Source organism: Plectropomus leopardus, chromosome 2, assembly GCF_008729295.1.
Source record: "Plectropomus leopardus isolate mb chromosome 2, YSFRI_Pleo_2.0, whole genome shotgun sequence".
NCBI lineage: Eukaryota > Metazoa > Chordata > Actinopteri > Perciformes > Serranidae > Plectropomus > Plectropomus leopardus.
This window is the reverse complement of record NC_056464.1, coordinates 572,224-598,016: the sequence shown is the minus strand read 5'-3', so window position 1 is coordinate 598,016 and position 25,793 is coordinate 572,224. Positions and strand designations below refer to the sequence as shown.

General features: G+C 39.8%; 1 protein-coding gene across 4 annotated transcripts in view; it reads left to right on the top strand.

Moving 5' to 3' along the window:
- Positions 1-25,793, top strand: part of plekha6 (pleckstrin homology domain containing, family A member 6) — a 101,089-nt gene that overhangs the window by 34,851 nt on the left and 40,445 nt on the right. For 2 of the 4 annotated variants that reach the window (XM_042497942.1, XM_042497916.1), the window contains 5 exons: positions 15,710-15,891; positions 18,830-19,399; positions 21,150-21,636; positions 22,055-22,141; positions 24,575-24,628. In XM_042497942.1, the coding sequence (XP_042353876.1) occupies positions 15,710-15,891; positions 18,830-19,399; positions 21,150-21,636; positions 22,055-22,141; positions 24,575-24,628 (1,380 nt within the window). The remainder of the gene's footprint in view (positions 1-15,709; positions 15,892-18,829; positions 19,400-21,149; positions 21,637-22,054; positions 22,142-24,574; positions 24,629-25,793) is intronic. The other 2 variants (XM_042497934.1, XM_042497925.1) reach the window with 2 other exon arrangements.

Sequence of the window (25,793 nt, the reverse complement as noted above, 5' to 3'; positions counted from 1 at the left end):
GTTTCTCCCCTTCATTTCTCCTCATGTGCGCTGAGGTAAACAGCCAATCAGAGTAATTTCTTTTGCCGATGTGCTTCACTGTTGCATAGGCGAATTCAACATGCTAGATCAGCAGAAAAAAAAAGCCACCTTGGACTGTCGAGGGCCAGTGATGCAGGACACAGCACAACGACAAGGTTCAGGAATGCTTTCCGTCGGCTTAACATTGACAGATGGCTGACCGCCAGCTTGGTGTGTCAGGGCCTATAAACACTTTTTTTTTTTCGTCTAATGAAGTTTAGTTGTTATGGAAGAGGCTGCAAAAGCTGCTTGACTAGGCAGGCACCAACAACAGTTGGACAGGTGACAATGATTGCATAATGAGTACATTTCTTAAAAATCTTGAATAAAGGCCCGCCATATACAACTTTTTTAGTAGCATCACATCTGTGATGTCCAAGATGGACGGAACATTATCCCAATTAAAAACATAATTGTCTGATGACATAGTGGTATTGCTCTGTAAGGCTCATGTATTATTGGCAGGAGGCAATGACAGTCACATCAGTTGTATAATTGCTGTTCTTTTTAAACAGATCCAGGTTGTTTTTCCTCAGATCCTGAAGAATCAGTCAGCAGCACAGACAGTTGAGATAAAAAGAGCTCCAGAGGCAGCAGCACACAACACTGACAGAGTAGTTTGTCAGAGCTGAATAAAGATGAGACGAAGAGGATGTAATGTAGGTTAGCTGAGTCTGAATCAGCTGAGGAAAGCTTTATATAAGTTGGAAAGTTAGTCTTGTTTCCCCTTCAGCATCAGCATGATACACACACACACACACACACACACACACACACACACACAGTGACAGCTCTCTCTTCGGCTCTCAGTCCCTCTGCGCCCCTTTTCTAACTGCAGTCACTGTTTGTCATTATCAGTTTATTCACTTTTCAGAACATTTAGTCCTGTCTGTCTTTGCATGTAGAGTGCAAGCTCTGGTGCAAAGTCCAGTGCATGAACCCAATGTGTACACACACACACACACACACACACACACACACACACACACACACACACACACACACACAAAAAAAAAAAAAAAAACACACCTGAAGCGGGGACAAACAGCAAATATAGTCAATGTGGCTTTGACAGCTTGCCAAGGGTTAGGGTGCTGCTTGCTAGCTGATGTTCTGACTAAAAGCTGAGAACTGTCTCCTGTCTGCTCCCACTATGAAGTGTCAGGCATAATATCAACAAACTTCAGTGTGTAATTTTAGCACGAGTGATATCAATAATGATCAAATATATTGCATGAGTGCAGACTTTAAACTTTTTCATTTTTCAAATACAGCAAAGTTAAAAGACTAAATACACCAAAGACTAAAGCTATAAATACATTAGAGAAAAACAGAGATCAGAGATAAAGTATCATAAAGGGAGGAAAACATAAAAGACGATGACAAGTCCTTTGAATTTAAGAAAAAGTGTGAAGTCCGCAGTGATTCAGCTATGTTGAGAGTGATACACACAGCAGAAAGCAGCATAGTTAAAATCTTCTCCTCACAAAATAACTACATAGTATTGTAGCAACTCTGCTGCTATGTTAATGTTGGATGCTGTTACGTGCAGATGTTCTGTAAGTTCCTACCTCTCTTGTTACCTGAATGCATCTTGAGAGCAGAGTTAGGCATGTGAATGGCTGAGAGGAGAGAGGGGGCGGGGTAGGAGTGAGAAGGTGAAGAGTCTGTGTGTGTGAGAGAGGGCAAGCGTGAGGAGCCAGAGAGCAGCCAAGTTGATCTGTGCCTGTATTATTTTATTTTTGTTTTGTGCATGGTTACGGCCTACAGTAACCAGTTCAGTAATAAAGTGGCGTACTGATAAACCGTCGCCTTTCTTTCCAACGTCTTGCCGGACGTTACAGTATTCAGCAATCCTGGGCTGGGAGGATTTGTTTTTTAACTATCAACTGAGCCAGACAAGCCCTCTCCCCTGCTACCAGTCTTTATGCTAAGCTAAGCTAACCATATCCTGACTCATCCGCTCCAAAAGACACAACTTTTAATATTTTTGGGAAGTTTTTTATCTTCGGGACTGCATGAACACACCATAAGAGGATCAATAAGTGTGTCAAGATAGATGTTTTTGCACCACATGGCTTTTGTTGTAAAAAAAAAAGAAAGAAAGAAAGAAAGAAAGAAAAAGAAAAGAAGAGTATTCCAACCTGTTTAAAAGAATTTGTTACTCTGTAAATCTACTGTGACATTCTGTCCAACATTGACATGTTTACCAGACACCCTATAGCAGCGCAGAACATTACATTCTTATAAATTCTGCCATTGCCACATGCTGTGATGTTTTTGTGCTTATTTTCAGCTGATGTTGAACCTGGCACTCTTTGCTAATGCTGCTGTGGCTGCTATTTGTTGAGGTGTTGACTCTGGCTTTGTCTGATGCCGCGAGTCATATTGGGACAAATTTTCCTGGCTATAATTTAATGCTATGATTATTCATTGATTTTTGGCATTGTATTGATGAGTGTGTTTCTCTAATGTTGAGTGTAGTGGTGTGGCAGCAGTGGTATAGTGGTATAACAACCTCAGGTCCTTTCATTTACTGCTTAATCTATTACTAGTCAGTTTGTTTTTGTATGTCTTACATGGGTGTTTCTTCTTCTGTTTTCATCTTTCAAAATTCATAATCAAACAGATTTTTCTTCTTGCATGCTTTTTGCATTCCCTTGTCATCAAATTCTTGTTCCTTACTTTTTAGAAGGCAATATTTTTCGTAAAGAGCAGTTGTTATGAACAAAAACGCTTCGTAAGCTTTATTTACATCTTCCACATAGACTTTATTCCAGTCTTGTGTCATTAGATCTTCTTTAAAAGAAACGCAACCTGTTTTGTCTTATTAGGCTGCAAGCATTAGTGTCCTTGTTTTTCCGGATACAATTCTGAATGACTACAAAGAAGGGCGAATGGTCACTTGAGTCATTTATGGGTACTCCACTTACTATTTTTCTATCAACAATATTGGTAAATATGTTGTCTATTATAACTCACAAGCTTCACAGACAAAACACTTGTCTTTTACAAGACACATTATCTCAACAACATGCTAAAGTTTTTAGCAATAGCCTGTGGCATTACATGGGGGGCCGTGGAAACTTTGAGGGAAAAAGGGTGAATACTGACGAAAAAGAAAGAAAGAAATCTTAAAAACATAATTTGTGACAACCAAGACTATGGTGGCCGCAATAGTCTAATTTGTACCACCATAATCTCAGTGAATGGAGCTAGACTGTTAAGTAGGAGCGGTATTGAAATATATACACTGTTGGGTTATTTATAGCGCAGTAGAGGCATAGAGGAGCAGCAGAACGTCAGGCACATTGAAAGTGAATCTAATCCATTCATTCTGCTAGGCCTAAAACTGTCTTTCACTTACAAAAGTGCTGCACTGCAAATATCCTTTCTCATCCATCGATCTGATCAGCTGTGAACATATCAACAGATCAATTATCTACCTACCACCACAGACACACAGGCAATCTGTGGAAAACACTGTTGATATATGTATTTTTAGATGTTATTAATCACTGCATATCAAAATATGTGTCCTTTGATGCCAATCTTTCAATTTCTATTTAAAAAATAACAAATGAATAACAAAAGAGAAAAATAAAATTAAAAAAAACATTTTACCTTTAATATTCTTGTTGAATACTGGCAAGACAGAAATGATAGAATGGAAAAGAGGACACTGAATGTAATGAATAAAAAAGCCCAACAAAAGACAAAAGATCTAAAAGAAATAACTAACTTTACTGTTAATACTACTGATGAATGACAAGAAATGTTTATAACAGAGGAAAGACTGATTATTATTAATACAGTAAGGAAAATATATTAGAAGTTGTATGTTTGATTTTTGATATTTGCCATTATATATATACATGTAATAAAACCGCTGTAATAAAGAATAAAAATGCAGCAGGAGGTCCGCACCAGAACCTAATGCAATTTGGGGGTCCTTGGCATGGCAACGTTTCGGAACAACTGAGTTAGCCTAGTGGCTGGCAGAGATCACACATAAGACTAATGCCATTGTGTGAGGGCTTTATTGTCCTGACTATTTGTTGTGACTTATCTGCGAAAAAAGAGTAAAAATAATCTGTTCTGCAAATGGTTTTTAGCTTACAGAAATACGCAGGAGGTCTGCATCACCAAGACGTGTTTATGCATATCTGGAAAGGTGCACATCAGGCTACAGCAAAGGTCACACTGCAGGGTACGCTGCAAAGTATATATCTTTTTAGAGCCTACGCCGTAGACAGCGCTGAACTGACATAGAAGAATAAATCCTGCATACCTCAGACATGTTGCTAGGTCTGGAAGTGTCAGTCTGTTAGCAGTGGCCTCTCCTGTGTTCTTGTATTTACACATCACCATGTGTGGAAAAGTAAAAACAAGTCGAAGTTTTAGTTGTACCTAAGATAATTTTAAAACAACTTCTTATGAATGAAGGGCGCCAAAAAAGAGGTTAAATCAAATTCTCTGCAGAGTCCCTCTAAAACACAACCTACTTCATTATCTTCTTACAAGCACCGTACTTGTCTCTTTTTTAAAAGTCTCACAGTGAAAAGCTTCTTTTACACAGCTCCAATGTTTTTTAAGTTTTGACATTTACTTTGCATTTTAACAAGGACAATCAAAGCATTTTTTTCATCTTTGGCACATTGCTGAAGTCAGACGTTTTTTTAACACAGAAAAATGCTGAAATACTCACACACCTTTATTACCAGCTGCTTTGACTAGTGCAGTTCCCTTTTCACTTTATTACCCAAAAAGTCTATGAGAGATCTACAACTAGTTCAGAATGCTGCGGCAAGAGTGTTAAGTAAAACAAGGAAAATAGATCACATGACCCCACTGCTGAAGTTGCTAGACTGACCACCTGCATCTTTTAGCACTGATTTTAACGTTCTTTTACTTATTCATAAAGCTTTAAATAACTTTGCCTGTCCATACATCTGAGATTTTCTTTCATTTGATGTTCCAGCCAGATCACTGAGGTCCTCTTGTGTCCCGTAAAAGTACTGGTGCAAGTGCTGTCTGTATTTATGTTCCTAAACTGTGGAACCCACACCCTCTCGATATAAGAATGACAATCCCTCTCAGCATTGTTAACAGTGAATTAAAGATCTTTTTAATCTAGCTTTTTCATTTGAGGTAACATTACAGTTTTTATTTTATGTTTTAGTCACTGGTTTTTACTTTATTTTATCCCTGCAACTTAATTTTATTCTGTTTTATTTATTTTATTTTCTATTATAAAATGAAAAAAAATAAATTAAAAAAAATGAATTATCTTTTTTTTTTTTGCTTTTTAATACTTTATTGTTGTAACTTTGTAGTGTTGTAAAACCAATTGTTTGTGCTATCCTTTAAATTGTATCTGTGTTATTTAAATGTTACCATGTGAGACACTTTAGGCTGCATGGTTGAGTAACATGCGTGCTTGAAACATGTTGTGTATGTGGGCGAGTGGAAGTAAAGCGTGTAAGAGGTTAAGCTTATTATGTTTTGTCTCATTGGACAAGTCTCCTTCGGGCGTCATAGAGGTGGGGCTAAGACTCTGGTCCTGTCCCAGCACGCCTCCTTCAAAGACATCTGGTGATTCCTGTCCAACCACCTCTGTTTACAATAAGTATGAGTTTAAAATGGCCGGGGGATGACGGAGAGACAAATCACACCAATACTATCTGACTATACACAGGTTTTTCAAATTTTTTTTAATCTGATATCTTCTTTGGAGATGCATTCATTTTTTTTTACAAATTTATTGACTGACAACTTCACTGTGAGGTTGATCAAGACAGGCCACGAGGATGGTTAATCATTTGTTTCACTGGAAACATAAATGTACTTTTATTCAACAATAATAAACAAGGTTATTTTGAAAAGGGACATGTCAATCTAGCTTATGTATGTATATATATTGGGTTTGGCTGCAGCATGTGTCAGGCTTGAGGGACGTGGAATGTTACCTCTCTGGCCGGGAAAGAGCCGAAGCTGGTGCAGGAGCTGGGGAGGCACCAACTAGATATATTTCGGCTCACCTCTATGCATGGCACTGGTTTTGGAACCAAACTCCCCAAGAGGGGCTGGAATCTCACCTATGCCAGAGTTGCCCAGGGTGAGATGTGCATGGTGGGTTTGAGGAGACTCAAAAGCTCCCAGCTGAGAGGTAACAAGAGGGTCGCCTAGATATGGTTTTGATTCACTGGGAGGAACTCTCTGAGTGATGTTTATGCTTATGCAGTACCTGGCCTTATTGGAGTCTCTGAGGTGTGTCCTGGAAAGGATACCAAGTGGGGACTCTATTATTCTTCTAAGGGATTTTAACACTCACGTTGACGATGGCAAGAGACCAGACTGAGAAAGGAGGCCATTCGAGTTTGGTTGTCTTGGTTGGCCAGAAGTGCTGCAGCTATGGTGGCTGCCAAAGATAAGCAGAGTGTGCGACGAGCTGGGGCATGCTATGGAGAAGGAATTTGATTTGGCCTTAAGCAAGTTCTGGCAAACAGTTAGATGCCTCAGGAAGGGAAAGCAGGGCTTTTCTCAGAATTGCATCTTTGCTTTTTTGCCCATGATGATATTCTGTTGGCTTCACCACAATGTGACCTCCTATAGGCATTGAAGTGCATTGCTGCTGAGTGTGAAGCAGTCGGGATGAGAGTCAGCACCCCCAAATATCAGGCCATGGTTCTCTGCTTGAAAATGGTGGACTGCCCCCTCTGGGTTGACCCCAAGGGATCTTGTACCTAACTGAGGGTAAAATGGAGTTTGACATTTGAGATCGACAGGCAATTTGCGTGGCGTCTCCGCTGGGGTGGCCCAAAAGGGGCACTGACTTATGTAGCAGTGGCATGAAGTGAAAGCTTTGCTGCAGGCACAGGCATTGGCATGGCTTTAATTTACCATTTGTCTTTTTTGTAGTTTACAAGATAAAGAGACCGACTAATCACAACTCAACAGAGTGACCCCTAGAAAATATAAAATAAAACCTCTGTACATCATTAAAATGGAATAATTATAAAACATATTTATTTCTGATCAGAGTGACAGCTGACTCAACAAATCAGGCTCCAGGATTAAACAAGCCTGGCTGTTAACCTGGTCAGGAGCTGGCTAGCTGCAGAATAAATCTGCAACTTATGCGCCTCTGCTTTCATGCAACGAGTCACGGCTAAATTCAGCCTAGATACCTGGAAAATCCTGGCTTTATCCACTCTCCAGGTTTTGGGGTGTCCACTCAACCTCAGAGACAGACCAGTGAACAGTTAAATTAAAAAGAACAAAGCATGGACAGAGGTCTGTGAAAACTTTATGATGGTTACTTCTTTTTATATATCTCTTACTCATTCTGTCTCTATTGCAAAATAGGTGCAGATGTATTTTGATCTATGCTTTTGTGCTGCTTAGTTGAGATGGACAGTACTACTGGTGCAGTGATAGTGTTTCCATCAATGCCGATCAGAGCCAGGGGTGATAAATATCTATGACTACTGCAGAGTAATATGACCCAGGTGTGAATTCTGATTGTTCACTATCCCACTGTGTTGACATTGAAACTGTACCCCCAGCTCGCCCTGATCATGGTCTTGGTTTTGCCATTGCTTTGGTCGTGTCTGAAGCTACGCCTGTGTTGTGGGTCCTGGTTCCGCTGATACCGTGATCATGCTTGACGCAAACTTCTACTGCCATTATTATGAGCCACACCACCACTGTCAATATACGCATGGGTCTCTTATCAACACCCACAATACTATTATAGAGTGCATTTAGTAATTCTACACCAATCGTTATTGTAATATGACATGCGTTTGTTTCCATTATTGCTGTGCATCTCTCCCCCTCTCTCCCATTCTCTTCCACTCTCTCTTTCTCTTTCCTTTTTGTTATGATTGTAATTCAATTTACGACATCTATTGCATGTCTGTTCATCTTTGGGTCGTTTTTGGGAGTTTTTCCTTAGATTATGTGAGGTTTTAAGGGCAAAGGGAGGTCGTCTGTTGGAAAGCCCTCTGAGGAAACCCGTGTTTTGTGATAATGGGCTTTATAACTAAAATTGACTTGACTTGACTTGACTTGACTTGACTTGACTTGACAAGTCAGATGTTAGCACATGTTAGCATGTTTTTTGTGCAGTGGGAAAGAGGCTTAAGTTGTTCACATACATCAGAGATCTCTGCTCTTTGTTACTTTTGACAACAGCACAGTCAAAGAGCTGTTGAAACCTGTTGTACCTGCAGCTGTTCTACCTGGCTCTGTAGAGGTGTAGCTAGAGCCAGGAGACATTCAGTAAGGAGAGTAATCTCCAACTGAAGGTTTTGTTATGTCTCAGTCTTCAACTCAAACCCAAACACTGGTGTGTGTGTGTATGTGTGTGTGTGTGTGTGTGTGTGTAAAACCAAGCACCTTGAACATGAAAAGATCACTAGATATCTTTTGTCATTACCCCCTCATAGGGTAAATGATTTAATTAATTTTGGCTTTTGTTGTATGTGTGCCTATGAGTGACTCAACAGCCAGAGTCAAATGGTTACACCTGGGTGTGTATGTAGCTTAGCATCACTGTTCCTGACTGCTACCATTTCAAGAGAAGCCTCATGCGGCAATGAAAAGACGAGAGTTCATTCCTTTAGGGCCTCTGTGCTGCTTTCTCTCTGTTCTTGTGTGGAAGTCATCCATATCCACTGCTGGATGATTTTCCTCTAAACACAGGGAATTATCAGGGTGAAAACAGAGTTTAGCAATAAATTGAACTAGGATAAAAGTCAATGCTCCTGGTAGTTTTCCCAGGAGGCTTTAAAAAGCTTTTTGTTTGAAGTTAAGGGAAGATTCATGAAGTTTCATATCTGGAGTAAAGTTTGATATTTCTTGTACATTGGACTAACAGGAATAATCATGTTCTTGAGATGTGAATATACACAGCAAACTTTGAGAGCAATGTGTCCAGTATCTGGAGAATTCTCAGCAGTAGCCTACAGGGGCGAGAATACGATGTGACTTATTATTGGTATTCTGACCTCAGCTAGTCAGTATGATTTTTTTAAATCAGATAAGTGGGAAGATAAGTTATTCGACTACAGATTTATTTTGGGTTGATCAACCTGTTAAACCTGTAATAAAACCACATTTACTCACTTGAGAGTTTTAGTGCATACTAAATAACATTTTCATTGACTTTTGCATTTTAAAGCACATTCAGTTTACTTCATTCATATGGTGAGTAGCTGAGTACCCTCTTCAACGTAGCATGCATTTCTTGTGTCTCAGCCATAATTGTACATGACTTGTCTGTTGTCTGTTGTGCTGGTGAGCATTGCTTCTCAGGCCAGGGTTATCACCAAGTTGTGAGTAAAATGTTTCACGGCTCTGTAAGTGATTTCCTGTTAATCAGTGGACAGACTGCTCTGTTTGAGGGATAGACAGCTGACTTGCTTTACGTTGAGGCCATAGACATTTATTATCTTTACAGCAACTGCCTTAAGCATGTAGGAATTATGGAAAGAAATAACTCACAAGATTTATGATTTGCAGCTTCATAAAAACGTATACACTTTTTTTTACAGAGTCGTCCTGGGTTACTGTAAGAGATGCAGTGCCTACTGGTGTCTTGTGGGTGCGGCAAGGTGGATCATTCTCTTTGATTTAGCCAAAGCAAGTCTAAATTTTAATTGATGTTTTAATTTTTGTCATGTAAAGCCTTGAGGACTTGAGGATAGAAACATTTTGGTTCTAAAAGTGGAGAAGGTTTAACTTTGAACCTGAGAAAATCAGATTGATTTCTTTCAAAAGCATGGGAGGAGGGCAATGAGCAACTTAACAAATAATGAACCCAAAATCCGCACCAAATTAGTAAATTTGCTAGAAGAATGCGTGGAAATAGCAAAAAAGAAGGTAATAATACAGAAAGAAAAAAGAAAATTACCTGAAAAAAGTGCTAAAATAACTATTATGATCAGAAATATAGTTTCTGGACATTTTACCTATTTTTTAATGTTCTAATAATGTTCTAGCTCCTTTTTTAACAGAAATTATTAGTTTATTTTCTTGTCACCTTTTACCAATTTCTTCCAATTTGCTCATTGCCTTTTCCTATGTTTTTGAAGAGAAATGAACCTTTTTTTTTCATCAGGGTTCAATGGTTAAAATACTTAAAAGGTAAAAGGTGTCTGTGAATGCAGCACAAGAAAAACTGATGTTCATCCAGGCTTCAAAGGGTTAAGAGGATTTGGAGATTCTCTGAAGTGCTTTAAAATAGTTGAAAAACAAAAACAGATTATGATTGTAGTGGCCATTTGTCGAAATATATAACCTTTGACTCAACTTCAAAAAATGTAAATCAAAGAGTCACTTTGCACCATGGGCTTGTAACTTACTCAGGCAGAAGAAATTCAATGTCCATTCCAAAATTTTAAGGTTTTCATAGTTTATTTTTTTTCAGACGCAAGCAAACAAAGATCAAAAGAATCCTGCCTCTCCTGCTCAGGTAAAAAACCATAGGGCCACCCAGGTGCATTCTGGTCCTAGACCTACCCTTCTACCTATATATCTCCTGGTGCCCAAAGCCAAATTCCAAAACAAAATAAATGAACAAAATAATAACTAAACAAACTAAACACTAAACTGGGAAATAATTAAGCTAAACAAACAACTAAAGAAAACACTAAAGAACTCTAATCTTAATAAAACAAATATCTAAAATAATCAAACATAAATGTTACTTCAAATTAGTGAACAAAAAACTAAGATTTACAAACAAATAGCTCCCACAAAGAAATAAAAGTTTTTTTTAAAAAGGATCAGCATTCACACAATCAAGATTTTTATCACAATAGAGTGAATTTTGACTCAGCCTTCAGAGAATTAAGATTAGGACACCAACAGCGTAAATGTTACTAAATCAGAATTCACATGCAGGCACACAGAGTAAATAAAAAGTAAAGATAATACACATGAATGTGACCCAAGTGTCACTTTAAAATAAATCAATAAAGGGATGTGAATACTGCATGTAAAATGCATAACCACTTCTTACATTTAGAAAAAATCATGGTCAGTGATTTTGACTAGTTTGCATTTATGGTGAGATTTCCATACATAATGCAGCCTCCAGAGCAAGTTGGACAAAATTACTTACATAATTACTTACTACTCAGCTCTGACTTTGTTTTTACACAGGACACAAACAGCAGTCTACTGGGTGAAAGTCTTGTGTTTGTTTGCACGTCCATCCACCTTCCTCCCTATGCAGACTTTGTCACTCTTTAATCTGCGTTAGTTCCAAGTGTTTTATAAAGGCAGTGCCTGGTGCATCTCATACAGATTCTAATTGATGCCTCCTGACATGGGTATCAGAGGGCCACTTACCAACCATCGTGATTTGATGAGTTAGGGGTGAGAACAATTCCCGTCCTTTTATTTTTTTCTTTTCTCATCTTTTCTTTATCTTTTCTTTACCTTTGGTTTTCCTTCCTTTCATTGTTTCTTTCTTCAGTTCCTCTTTTTATTAATCTAGCCATCCATAGATAAAAAAGCTAACAGCCAAGCATATCACCAGGAAACTTTTGAAAAAGACTATTTTAATGTTAAGAGGTTTTGCTGGTTAAATAGAGGTTAAATGTTGTTATGTTGAAGGCAAACAAACAAGAGGGCAGAGCAAAAAGAAGCAAGATTATTTAATGATATTGAACAGCTCATTGTCACAGCCTCAGCATGCAAATAAGTTATCTCCGGTAAGCAGTGATGCTCTGTTCATGTTAAAACCACTAGCAAGTGAAAGTTTAGCAGATCTGCAGATGTCCTGGACGGTAAACAGTGCCGGAGCACTCGTGATTGTCAGGTTTTGCCATACCATTTGTGTGTGTGTGTGTGTGCGTGTGAATGACACATAGGATGATAACATAGGAGCAGCAAAGCTGTGCACCCCTAAATGACACCAAAGCGCAACAGATACTTTCAGTATAGTTTAATTACATGTGTGACAGATGGGCTTCTGAGATTTAGTCACCAAACAAAAAATTTATCCACACATGGTGCTTGGCATGTGTTAATTTTGGACCCTGCAAAATGCAGTCACTAAACTTCACAGGTGTGTAGTTGACATCAAAGTGAGGGTTGAGTTGGTACGATGGTTGTAGTACAAGCAAAGGGGGCTGGAAGTGGGGGTGGTTATTGGAAAGAGGCCACTGGCCCCTCCACTTTATGCCCCCGGCCCACAAATCTTTTATATGGTGGATCACTGTATTGCAGTGTAATGCCATTGCAGGCTGGGTTCTACTTTCTCATATCTGTAATCTCGTTATCTCTTTCGAATTTGTTTCTTAATGTTTAATCTTTTCCTTCCTTCTTTCTGCTTCCTTCTCAGTGGCCTACTGTCCTTTGTTTTTCTTTTAATTCCAAAGCATATCAAAAATAATAAATGATTATAGTAATTATATTAGTGTGCCTTAAACAAAGAGAAGTGTGCGAGATAATGCTGATATACCATTCATCTCTCCTGTAATAAATGAACAAAGGAAGGACAGAAGACAGCTGCACACACACACACACACACACACACACACACACACACACACACACTCGCACACCTACACACACTTCCTAAAGCCCCACCTCTGTTGCTAGGTTACTGCTGCCTCTTATTATACAGCCATTTCAGCCAATTGCATCACCTTGCTTCACTGCTGGAGGTGGAGCATCAGAGTGCTCCACCGTGGAAGGAAGGGACTCCTGTTTGTCTCTGACATCACTTCCTCCTGCTGTTGTATGGCAGTACTGCCTCTCCTCCTAAACACACACAGAACTACACACACACACACACCAAAATATACTCTTCTTTCAACTTTATCAAACGCTCAGTGATATCTTGTTTTGATAGAAATTAGTATTATGTACAGAATCTGATGTAAATAGTATGTCTGTGCATCTATACACCATTGTCTGTACATCACTTTTTGTTGAAAAACTGTAATACATCCCATGTCAAGTAGTTTTTACAAAAATAATGCTACTGTGTGAAAAGTCTCAAAATGTATTCTAAAAAAATGCAGGAATTGAACTTGTAACCTTTGCTATAAAAAATAACCTGCTTACTATTGAGCAAAGCAACTTACTGTTGGGTATGTAAAAATATGAAAATTTTTAATTGAATGAAGTTTTGTATTATTTTGCACATGTTAAGATATGTCTTTGGAAATTTGAGTTTGGAAACTTGATAAAGTAGCACAGGATATGACATGTCAACTTCTTTACCACAAGAGTTCACAACAGAGGACAGAAATAGCTCTGTCTGCAAAATGCTAGGATCATTACTGGGCCAAGCTTGGGCCAACATGGACATGCAGAAACCAGCAGGGGTTAAAATGTTTTAAAAAGCAAGTATTTAGATCATGGTGGATGTGAACACCAGTCATTTTTAATATAGAGCAGATAAGGTAATTATTTACATTTACTCAAGTGCCCAAGTAGTACTAGTAGTAGTAGTAGTAGTAGTAGTCGTAGTAGTTTTAGAGAATTTTCATGCTTTGAGACTGTTTTCTTTTCCTCCACTACCTTTATGTGATTTTTTGGGGGTGTAGAATTAGGTTTTATGTACATAACATACATTATGCCTAGAACAGGTCTTTCAGGAAATAGGTTCTGTCTTACAATATTACACTTTTAAACTTGATAGTTTAATCTTTTCATCTTTTGTTGAGATGTTAATACATCAGAGAAAAAGCCTCAGCTAATCTCCTTAAAATGTCACCAAATGATTTCTTTGACCAGCTTTGCTTATGCTGCCCTCTCATGGTGTATTTCTGAAATGCCTTTGGTTTAAGTATCTGGAAACATTTTGCAAGAAATGTTGACTGTGTGTCTTCTTCCTGGTAAACATCTCAGTGCTAGTATTCCCAGTACTAAATAAGAGTTAAAAGCAGTAGCTGTATCATTTAGGTACATGGGCCACATGCTGTATATATGTGTGTGTGTGTGTGTGTGTGTGTGTGTGTGTGTGTGTGTGTGTTTCCAGGAGTTTATATGTTGTACATACTATAATTACAACTTGCTACATGTACTGTGTTCTACATATGGCAGGTAGTATGATGATTTTTAGCACAGCTGTGACTTTTGACCCTAAAACTGTTAACTTCCCTCCTCTCCTCCTTACTTTGTCCACCCCTGTGAGGTCCACTGGTCCTAATGCCTCCTGTTGTGGTAGAACGTACAGTAGGTACAGTGTTGATAATTTAATAACTGTCCTGTCTGTAAAGAATGCATGATTACATCACTTGTACAATACTGCATGTCTGTATAACTGCTGGATACCTAAGGATTCATACATGCTCTTTTGGCTTGTTTATGCTCAGTTATTGACTGCATGTCAAATCTGCTGTTCAAAGCTACACACTATGATTTTATTATTAAAACCAATACCACCTCTGCAAACCTTGCAGTTGTGTTAAAACTCAACTGTTATCTGGTTTATGTTACAAAACAGAGGACATGAGCTGTAAGGGTATTTAAGGAGATTTCAGGGGTGCTTGGAACTGTAACAGAATCACTGATTGTAGCTTTAATGGAACAGCAGTCACCAACAGGGTTGTGCATGCCTGCCAGTAAAGCATTTATCACAACTTTGGTCCTATTTTAGTGGTCAGGTCGATAAATTTATCAGGAATAACTGTAAAATAATTAGCCAAACTTATGTCTAGTTAAGTCCGTTTTATTTATTTATCAATCAAACAAAGAAGCAATCAATAAATCATTTATTTGTCACATGAAGTCTTACAAGGTACAACTCAAGTGAAGTGAAGCTCCTTCAACATGTTGCTGCAATTAGGTCCTTTTTCACCTCTGCTTTCATTTGTTGGCAGCTGCTTTATAATTGTCTATTTGTGTATGGTTCTGGTTATCCATGGTTTCTGGTTGTGGAATGATTGTGGTTATGGGTAAAGTTGCTGCAACTGTTTTACAAATCAAGCCCACCACAGACTCAGTGAATTTGATGTGATGTCATCTTCTCCACGTTTTCCTTGATGTTTAATGATATGTACATCTGAAACAAAAAACAAAACAAAACAAAACAAAACAAAACAAAACAAAACAAAACAAAACAAAAAAACCAACCTGGCTAGCCATCAGAATCACAGAAACTCAGTTTACAGACTGGTGAGTTGATTTTCTCATTCAGATGGGTGATTCACAGTCACACACAACCACAGTTCAACACCAGCCACAAAAAGACATAAAGACAACATTTGCAAAACATAAATAAGAGCATAAATTTAGTGCAAATTTGGCGCAAATTTAGCGGAGCTGACAGTGAGGCAACTGGAAACATACATTTCATGTAAACAGAATAATAACACATATCAAAAATGTGCCTCAAGGGGCTTTAACACTGTTAACAGTTTTACAGACTTTACAGTAGCTGTACTCTCACAGTTTTATTATGCAATGAAAGATTATTAGCTTGTCAAGTGTCCTCACTTTCAGTTTGACCAGCATATATAGAGGTTTACTATAAAAATAAACCTTGATATAACTGATGTTATGCTTCACTGCATGGGGAGATGAATCCTGCTGGTTAACATAATGAGCATGTTGAAAATAACAGTGATGCGCCTTAGTGTGTGACTCATGTGCTGTCTCTGTATTTTGTCTCCCTCTACAGGTGAGGTTGGATAAGGAGGAGGGTGAGGATGGGGAGTTGAAGGGTCCTGTTGTGTTTTGCATGCAGGCAGAGCATGCTGGTACCAGGACATACTACTTCAGCGCAGATAGCCATGAGGAACAGGAAGAATGGATTAGAGCCATGAGTGAGGCTGCAGAGGTCCACATTCAACCAACACAGAGGTGCTGTTCACACACGTGCACACAGCTATTTTAGACATACACTACACATGCAACGGCAGTCACATTCTCCTGAGTCTATTTGATTGACCTTATCCAGTATGTCCAGTCACAGCAATATGTATGGAGCACTATTCATAACTTAAAAGGGCTACCAGGAACAACACTGTGATCAGAAGCAATGCAAGCCACCATGAAACAAGCTGTTTTATGGTATTTACACTTGCATTATGTCTTCTATTCATACATTCATACATCCACATCTGAAAATATCTTCAAAAAGCAATTGATTTATTTTAGTAAACCTTTAGAAATCTGTATATATATATGTGTGTGTGTGTGTGTGTGTGTGTGTGTTTTAATTTCTTATTGCTGTTTTTTTTTACTCAAATAATACAAATAAAATATAAATAGGAGACGGCAACAAAAACAGGAAAGAAATATGCACTAGTTTTACATGTCTTCTCAGAATATAAAAACACAAGATGTTTTGTCTTGTGTACTAGTAATGTACTGGTAACGTCATCAACAAAATACACCAAAAAAGCATGACAGACACAAATCCAATCTGTCCCACATATTACAAAGTGAGTCATGTTGTGACCCAGTTTAAAAAGGCCACAAGACTAAGGGAAGCACACCATGGCAAAGATCAACAAAAGATCTTCATTTAACCAAATTTTACCAAATTAGACCAGATTAAAGGTTAAAGGTATAGTCAGTAGCATTGTTCCTCTCCTCCTGGACACGTCGCCACACACACTGCCTCTAACCTGAATTACAAGAACACACCCATCTAGCCTGCAGATATCAAAGATGCAGCACTGGATTCACAGTTACAAACATAAATGCACAAATTTACACAACTACAGCTGATGCCAAGTCGCCAACAATCAGCCCACAACTTGGTGTCAGCTGTACTTGTGTAGATTTTTGCATTTATGATTGAAACTGTCTTCAATGATCAGCTTACAATGTCTGCTTGGGAATGCTACTGTAAACATTGTGACAACTGAAAATGATGTTATGTTATGTTATATTGCATTTGTCATAATGGAAAAGCCGACGATAAAACATTAGCAAGCTAGCACAAGCTAACCGCTTGCAGGCCTCCACTGTGAGGACACTTTCGGTGCAGGCTCCGCTCTCAAGTCACTGTCAGAACAAGAAATAATACAGATAATACAAAATAAATACAGCCTAGAGACTGCTGCGAACTGATGTCGCTAGGCTATATGGACGGAGTTTGTCCCATTTTGACAGATTAAATCAATAGCGCATGTAAATAAGATAACGTTACTTTTAAAATTATTGAATCTTTATACTAGCTTTATACTATACTATATGTTGCTACACTGGAATAAATGAAAAAAAACAAGTTATGTTCTATGCAAAAAAAACAGGCAAAATCAAAATTTTCATGTTATATTGTTGACTAATTAAATAAAGATCATTTATTGTGTACTTTTTGTGTTATTTCCTATTCTGACAGTGGAGGTGACCTGAGAGTGGAGCCTGCACCTGAAGTGTCCTCACAATGGAGGCCTGCAGGCAGACCCCTCTCGGGATGTTTGGCACTTACCTGTCCAACAGAAAACAGGCCAGCTTCGCGTTGCTCTTCATTCCAAGCCGCTCCTTCAGCTGCGTGTCAGCTGCAGCACATGTAGAGAAATGATGGCTTGCTAATTTTTTACATGTGATGAGCGTGTTTGTCAGCAGAAATAGACAGGGAAAATGGGGTTTTGATGATTATATTGACTCTATACCACTTTTTACTGCAGTAATGTCTCTTCCTGTTACAGAGATGAGGAAATACAAAGATGTCTGTTTTACTTCAACTTCCTTGCTTCCCTCTCAAAACAAAAGCCCTCTGACATCTCTGTGGACAGAATCCCATCATTTGCTGATACAAGGCTCTTTTTTTTTTTTTTTTAAGGAAAAGGTTACCGACTATACCTTTAACTTAAATATATACACTGTGGAGTATGGAAGTCAGTGTTGTCAGTAGTGTGTGCGATGTATGAGTATAAATGTGTGGGGGGTTTGTAATTCGCATAAAAGCAAAGCAAAGAACTAAGGAAAGATAACCAAACCAGAGCAGGGCAGTAACATGCAGCAGCAGAGGTTCAGCCAAAGAGCAAGCCACTAGCTGTGCACATAACTAAATAACCTAAAGAACTCTGAGCTGTTCCCAGTTGCTATAACAAGCACCTGCCTGCAAGAGCACACAGACGGGTGAGATGATAACCCAAATGCACACAGACACCCTTGACTTGTCAAAAGTAACATTATGCAGTTGGACATAACAAACTCATGCATACTTTTATTACTTGTCCAAGTCAAGCCCTGTATGAGGTGCAGATTAAGGCAGCATCACCTGTCAAGACCTGTCAGACCTGTCAGTCAGTGGATGTGGATTTGCCTCCTGGCTATGTGTTATGCTGATGTTGGAGGGAGACTCATCAGAGCTGTCCCATGATTAAATTACCTGTCCAACCATTAGACTTCATGATTACACATCTTTGTGATTTTTCTTTGTTGGCCAATTTGATATTGCCATGAAAACAATGTAAAAGATTACTTTTTGGATCGTGCCTTTATCGATAGGACAGCTATAGAGAGCTAGGAAAGGTGGGTTAGACAGCAGGGGTGACACGAAGGAAAATGCCACGGGTCAGAATCCAACCCACACTGCCGCAGAGGACTTAGCCTATATGGGGCACACACTGTACCAGGTGGAGGTCATCACCATGAAAACAATATTAATAGGAGAAATTAAACATTTCGAGAGATTATTCCACAGGTTGGTCACTGACTTAGGTTCTTGGCCTGGTGTTGAGATTTGTTGCTTTTAAATCTATTTTTTGCCCCTGTAATCTTTTTGAATTAAACCAAAGCTGCCTATCTATTTTCATGCCTTGTTTTCTTTTAAATTCCACAGAATAAACTCTGACACCACTGCAGATCTCAACCACACCATGGTGACCAAGGCTCCCAGCCCGCAGAAACAACAGCATCCACACACACAAACACACAATGAAACAGACAGTGACCTCCACCCCGTCACTAAGATCAACGGGGTCAACAACCAGGAGAAGCCCCTACCCTCGACCCCCTGCTCTGACCAAGAGGGTAAAAAGAGAGATGGAAGACTAGGTAAAGGTGGAAGAGAAGGTGAAGATGAAGGAGGAGGGGCTGGTCCTGACCACACCTCTTACCCAAGTCAACATCCAAATGGTTGGGGCAGCTATGGCCCTCAGGACACCATGCCCCACCACAGCAGCAGCAAACACCCACCTTCCAGTGGACACCGTGTCCCCTCGGGACACCCAGAGGGGGGGGTCAGCCCATTAAGTGACACCAGGGAGCAACAGGAAAACGTGGTGCTGAGAAGGGGGTTTGTGCCCAGGACAGCTCCAGAGAGGGTGGCCCAGAGGAAGAGCTCAATGGCACAGCTGCAGCAGTGGGTCAACCAGCGGCGGGGCATAGCGTCCCAGGAGGACATCAACAGGTAGATGAGGGGAGAACAGGAGAGATATGACAGTGGAATTCCTCCTCAGGTTTTCATCTGTTAGCAGGACACTGATGATGCTGCTGTCAACTGGCGCAGCAATCATAGCTGCATGCAGGTGTCTCCCCCAAGTGCATCTCAATCAAGTTGCATGTCAATTAGAGATGTCAGGGTCTTCGAATTTTGCTTTCTATAGCCCAACACCAATTAATCAGTAACCAAATGGTTAACTTTTACGGAAAAAGAAAAGTTCAGAATTAACTGAAATAAAAGAGGTCTTTCCTATAAGGCTGGCACTTGATTAGCTCAGTGAGCATTTGGACTGGATCTCAAAACACTCTAGAGAGGGTGAGATTTTGTTTCATGATGTAAATGTCTTGGCTTTATTTTATTTTCTGTTGGCTGTAGTGACAGACAGCTGGTTAGCAGCGCTAACATGTGAAAACATAGCGCCCACACCCACCCTGCAGTCTCTGGTTTGCTAATATTAGCCTTGGCTGCTCTGCACTGCATACCACTCTGGGTCAGATGAGAACTAGCTAGTGGTACCACACATTTGACAATTATTACTAGTAGGCTAATGCTGTCTCACCGGCAGGACAGAGCTGCTGCAAAAGCCCAGGTAGCCCTGATGAGCAAGCAACTTCATTTTAAACCACAAAACCCTTCAAGCATTGTTAACTATGTTTGCACTACGAGCCATGCTGACACTGCTGACAGCACAGAGCTAACTGATAAAAATATAGTTTTCAAAACAAGAGACAATCAGGGACCAATTTTTAATTGTCATTTCTGTGTGAAATATCCATGTTCTCCTTGTGTCAGTGTGGGTGTTCATCTTCCTTCCACAGCCCAAAGATATGCAGGTTAATTGGTGACTCTAAATTGCCCGTAGGTGTGAATGTCAGCATGAATGGTTGTCTGCCTCTGTGTGTCAGCCCTGTGATAATCTGGCGACCTGTCCAAGGTGTACCCCGCCTCGCGTCCACCGACAGCCCTGATAGGCCCTAGCCAGGATAAGCAGTTATGGACAGTGAATTAACTCTCTGGGCTGGGAGAGAGGTGCTGCCCCAAATAAGGTAGTTCAGGGTCTTGTTCAAGAGTGAAGGTAAATGGAGCGTTTGGCGTGGGGTCAGCAGTGATGCAGGCAATGTGCAGGACTGTTGTGGTGAAGAGGGAGCTGTGCGAGAATTCAAAGCTTTTGATTTACTGGTTAATCAACATTCCAACCCTCATTAATGGTCAGAAGGGAAGAGATTGCTCAGATATCAGATCGGTTTGGGCATCTGATTTGGATGCCTCCGAGGCGCCTCCTCCCCAGGGCATACCCAGAACACGCTGGAGGGATTATATATTTCATCTAAACTGGAAACACCTTGGGGTCTCCCAGGAGGAGCTGGAAAGTGTTGCTGGGGAGAGGGATGTTAGGAGTGCTTGGCCTGGCCTGCTCCCCCCATTGCCCAGCCGTGGATAAGCACATGAAAATGAATGGATGGATGGATGAATGGATGGATGGATGGAAAATGAAAGAGTAATTAATGAGAGGTGAATGACTGAAATATGTTAAAAAGGTCTTAAAAATGTAGCATGAGATGTGTGCTAAAACACATCTGGTATCCATGAAAAACATGTAACTTCATTATTTATTTTAACCTAGCATTTATTTTACACAATAGAGACGCCACAAACTGTCATGACTTGACATGACATTTGTCGAAGCAATTATCTTTATCTTTTCCTGTTCTTTCAGTCCATCTTGTTACTATCCTGTAAACCGTGGGGTCTCAGGTGACTACTATGGCTACGCTGGTGGCCCCCAGTATGTGGAGGAGTACCCTCTGTACCCACCAGGAGTCCGACCTGACAGTATCTGCTCTGTCTCCGCTATGGGGGGATATGACCGGCGCTGGACTGTTGAGGAGAAACGCCACTCACTGAGGGACGGACCCCATCACCTGTATGGAACCCCAATGTCCAGGGACCAATGGGGGCCACCGTGCTATGGTGGAATGGAAACATCCATGAGACGTCTGTCCATCCAGCCCCGCTCCAGGTCTGTGCCCAGGTCACCGTCATCGTCACTGGGGGGGCCCTACTCACCCGTGCCACCCAACTTTGTCTCGCCAGCTCGATCGCCTTCTGCCCGCTTTGACAGGTTTCCAGGAAGATTGAGGGACGATGTGATCTATGTAGATCCATCTGTCTACAGCCTGAGGAGATCCCTCAGCTCACCGAAGGTAAAATAATGAGTGTGTGTGTTTTTAGAATGATGCAGTGGATATTAGCATAACCATCACCTAACCTTATCCGTTTTTTTTTTTGTTTTTTGTTTTTTTTGTTAGAACAGGCCACTTACTTAGGAGATCTGATATTTTTAATTTAATGGGAGCCAGCTTTGTCCCATGTTCTAGGTGGAATCTAGTTTTTGACTATAGGAAAATAAATGAAACAAAGTGTCATAGAGGTGTCAAATTAAGTCTTAATGAGACCTAAAAAAAGAGTAGCACAAAAACGTTCTCAAAAAGTCAACAGGGATGAAAGAAAGAATGAAAGATTGATGTTCATATGTTGTAACCACATTCATCTTACATTATTCTACAACTTTTATTAATTCTTGCATCCATTTTTCCCTATGACCCTCCCTCCCTCCTTCAGTATGACTACCCTGGTGATAGGAGGTCCTTAAGCCAAGGATTATACCACTACAACTACCCTGTATCCCCTTCCATCCACAGTAAAATGGTATGTGCCTTTAATGTGCAATACATATATATCTGCTGGATAACATGCAAAATCAGCCACACAGTCCTGTGGTGGCAGGCACAGTCTACTGCCGTTATGGCACTTGCAGCAGTAGTGTGTGTGTCTTTGCTTTGGGTTTTCTTCTGTACATCTGTCCCCTGTTTGTTTGTACTGTACACATCACTCTCTGTCTGGACCTTTTCTCCCTGACTCTCCTCTCTGTCTCTCCACTCTGCTGTCCTTTTCCTAACATGGTACCAGGAGCTCTCTTCTGTGCATATGTGTATGATTTGATACGTGTAAGTGTGTTATTTTACGCAGAGAAAAACATGAAATAATTACAGGGAGAACTTACCTCCATGATCAATAGAGGTAAGTTATAGTTGCTACATATAGCTACATAGGTCACAGAATAAAACTAAACTATCTCCATTAAACTTAAAACACTCATTGTTTCATGAAGGCCTTTACTAGTGGCTTTTACTTTTCACACAGGATGAAAGGAAAAAATTAAACAACTCTGTCCAAATTTGTTAAACTTGTGTCTGTATTTGTAATACATTGCCTTGACCTACAAGGTTTAAAGGTGGAGTATATGATTCTAGAGAAAGACTGTTGATAATGGAACTCAAAACCCAAACAAACACACTTGCTGCTTTGAAAGCTCTGCCCCCCAAATTCATGGACGTGCATAGAAAAAAGGGAACAACAGTAACACTTGTGTGAGCAGCATGATCTCACCCCTACTGCTCATATGTTATTGCTTGGGCAGAAGCCCTGGCATTAGTAAACTCACCCCGGACCCCCTTTCACACTGTTTTGATGCAGAAGGAGTTGGTGGTTTGGTAGGTTTGGGCAACAAAAGCACTTGGTGATGGTTAGAAAAAGATTGATGATAAAAAACAGCACCTGGCTTTTAGCGGCACAAAAGCAGCTTTAAAATGGCAGTGTGCTGCAAAGAAACACTGAGCTTTGAGTGGCACAAAGTGGCTTGATAGGCAGCAGTGAGTCGCTCAAAAGCACGGCAACTGTTGTTATTGGTAATAATAAAGTCAAGTCAAGTCATTTTTATTGATAAAGCTCATTATCACAGAACACAGTTTGCCTCAGAGGGCTTTACAGCATATGACATCCCTCTGCCCTTGGATCCTCACATCGCCCTAGGGAAAAACTCCCGAAAAAGAACCCCTGAAATGGGGGGAAAAAAATGGAAGAAATCTCAGGAAGAGCGGCTAGGATGACGAGGGATTTCCTCTTCCAGACAGACGTGCAATAGATGTCGTAAATAACAATTGAATTACAAAAATGACAAAAAGGAAAGAGAGAGGGGAAGAGAGGGGGGAAGATGCACAGCAATGATGGTAACAAACGCATGTCATATTACAATAATGATAGGTGTAAAATTACTAAATGCACTCTATGATAGCATGTGATGTTATGTGCAAATGTTGTGGGTGTTGATAAAAGTCCCATGCGTATATTGATAGTGGAGGCGTGACTCATAATAATGGCAGTAGAAGGTCGCGTCAAGCACGATCATGGCATTGGCGCAACCAGGATATACTATAATACTAAGGACTATAATATAGCCTTTTATTTTATACCCTGTTTTTAAAGTAATATATCCAACAATATTTCAGTGTTTCCCACAGAATTAGTTTATTTTTGTGGTGGGGGCAAGGGACAAACTTTGGATAGTCTTCAGCTGGCTGCTGTTGCGGCTCAATTTCAGCCAAAGCAAACCCCAGTGCCAGGGATCTGGAGCTGCCTCAACTGTCCTCTAAGTCCTAAATAAATCAATGTTTGTTTACTGAATTTACTGAATTTACTATCATGGTGTGGCTCTGTTCCTTGTGGAAGAGGGACAGGCAGAGGTGAGATGAAACAGAGCTGTGTGTTTGTAGCTCAGCTAACAAGGAAGGTAACTTTACCTCCATCAGTTCAAGTAACTCCACTGTACTAGCAAACTTGTGTTGTGTGTTTTTTAGGGCTTCATGGCCTAGAATCCTGATCTGACTTTAATAACCAATAATGTGTGGACCCACATATAGTATATTTTGAACGATAAGCCGAGGAGTGCTTCCAGCTTACTTTGGGTATGCCTTAGATAGTCATTTTATGTAAAGAAAGTCCTAGAACAAGCTAGCAATAGAGAGTTGTAATGACATTCAAAATGTCTTGTTTTTATTTGTTTGTCTGTTGTTGTGATTGTTCAAAAACATTCAAGTACAGTGAGATGAGCAACTCTTAGCCATTTAACTGTGTTTAAAGTGTCAGAGTTGATGATTGGCCAGGAGCTGTTGAACCTCGGTGTGATTGGCAGATTGGTCATGGTGCTTTGCTCCACTGCTGTCTTATCTGAAAGCCTTCTTTCTGCACACTGTGTGTTTGTGTGACTTTTATGTGTGTTGCTGTTGCTGCTGCTTGGCTCAGGAGGACATATTAGACCTACAGCTCCAGCGCAACCTGGATTACTTAGACCAACAGGTAGGACAAACACACAATACTGTTTGTTTCCATATTTCATACATTGTTTTCCAATCACGGATAACATTGTCAGTGTTTGAGGGTTCTTCCCTCCTTCATTCCCGATGACAGTCTCCTCTCCTGTGTTTCTTTTTTCCTTCCCAAGGATGCTTGATTATGAGTTTGCTTTAAAAAATAAATATTAGTTCACCCTAACAGAGTTCCATTGTTGTTCCAGTCATCCTATTTTTGATTTCCAAAGCAATATTTGATCTGATCATCCTGATCCAGATACAAACTTTTAGAGATTACCAAATCTGGATAAATAGTACCCTAAAACAGGACTACATTGTAGGCTTCTGCTACAGTATGTAAAGACCAACAGGTAGAATAGCTAGTGTGGGATTACTGCTGCTAAGTGTTTGTATTTACAGGGACAGACTCAGCATTGGGAATGCAACTGTTAGAAACTACTGTTGACTGTGTCATTGGAATTAATGTAAAGTGATGAATGAAAGATAAAATTTTAGTAATTATGTCAACAATTTTTATTTAAATAAATGTCTGCTAAGTCACTTTCTATCACCGAATGAGGTCAGACAATGGTCTGTGGTGACATTCGCACTCACCGAAACATACATACCTGCTGTGAGAACACCACATATCTATTATCTTTATTAATCCTGAAAGCCACTCTGAATCCAGCCTTCAGTTAGAAAAAAAAAATTATATATATATAGATAGATAGATAGATAGATAGATAGATAGATAGATAGATAGACAGATATATTCCGATCATAGAAATACATTTTGAAAAACACACTAAGGGTTTGACTCAGATCAAAACCAAAGTAGATCATGAGATCTAATACAATTTAATAATCCCTTCTTTCTTTTGAAGCACCCATTTTCAAGGTTCAATCCATTCAAAAGCCAAAATCTGGGCCCTGAAGTGTATCTTTGACTTTGGTACTAATTAGGAAATTCCTAGGCAAGTGTTGGCTTGTCCAGTCTTGTCAAATTTCATTCTTCTTCCTGGCCTGTTCAAAGGCCTGTTTAAACCACTAGTAGACCAGGTATGCCTGCCTCTCTTGTCTTTGGCCCTTGTCTTGTTTGCATGTAGTCCATACTGTCACTCACAGTCTAAAGATTCATGGTTTTGTTTTTCTCCATCATTCCTTTATAA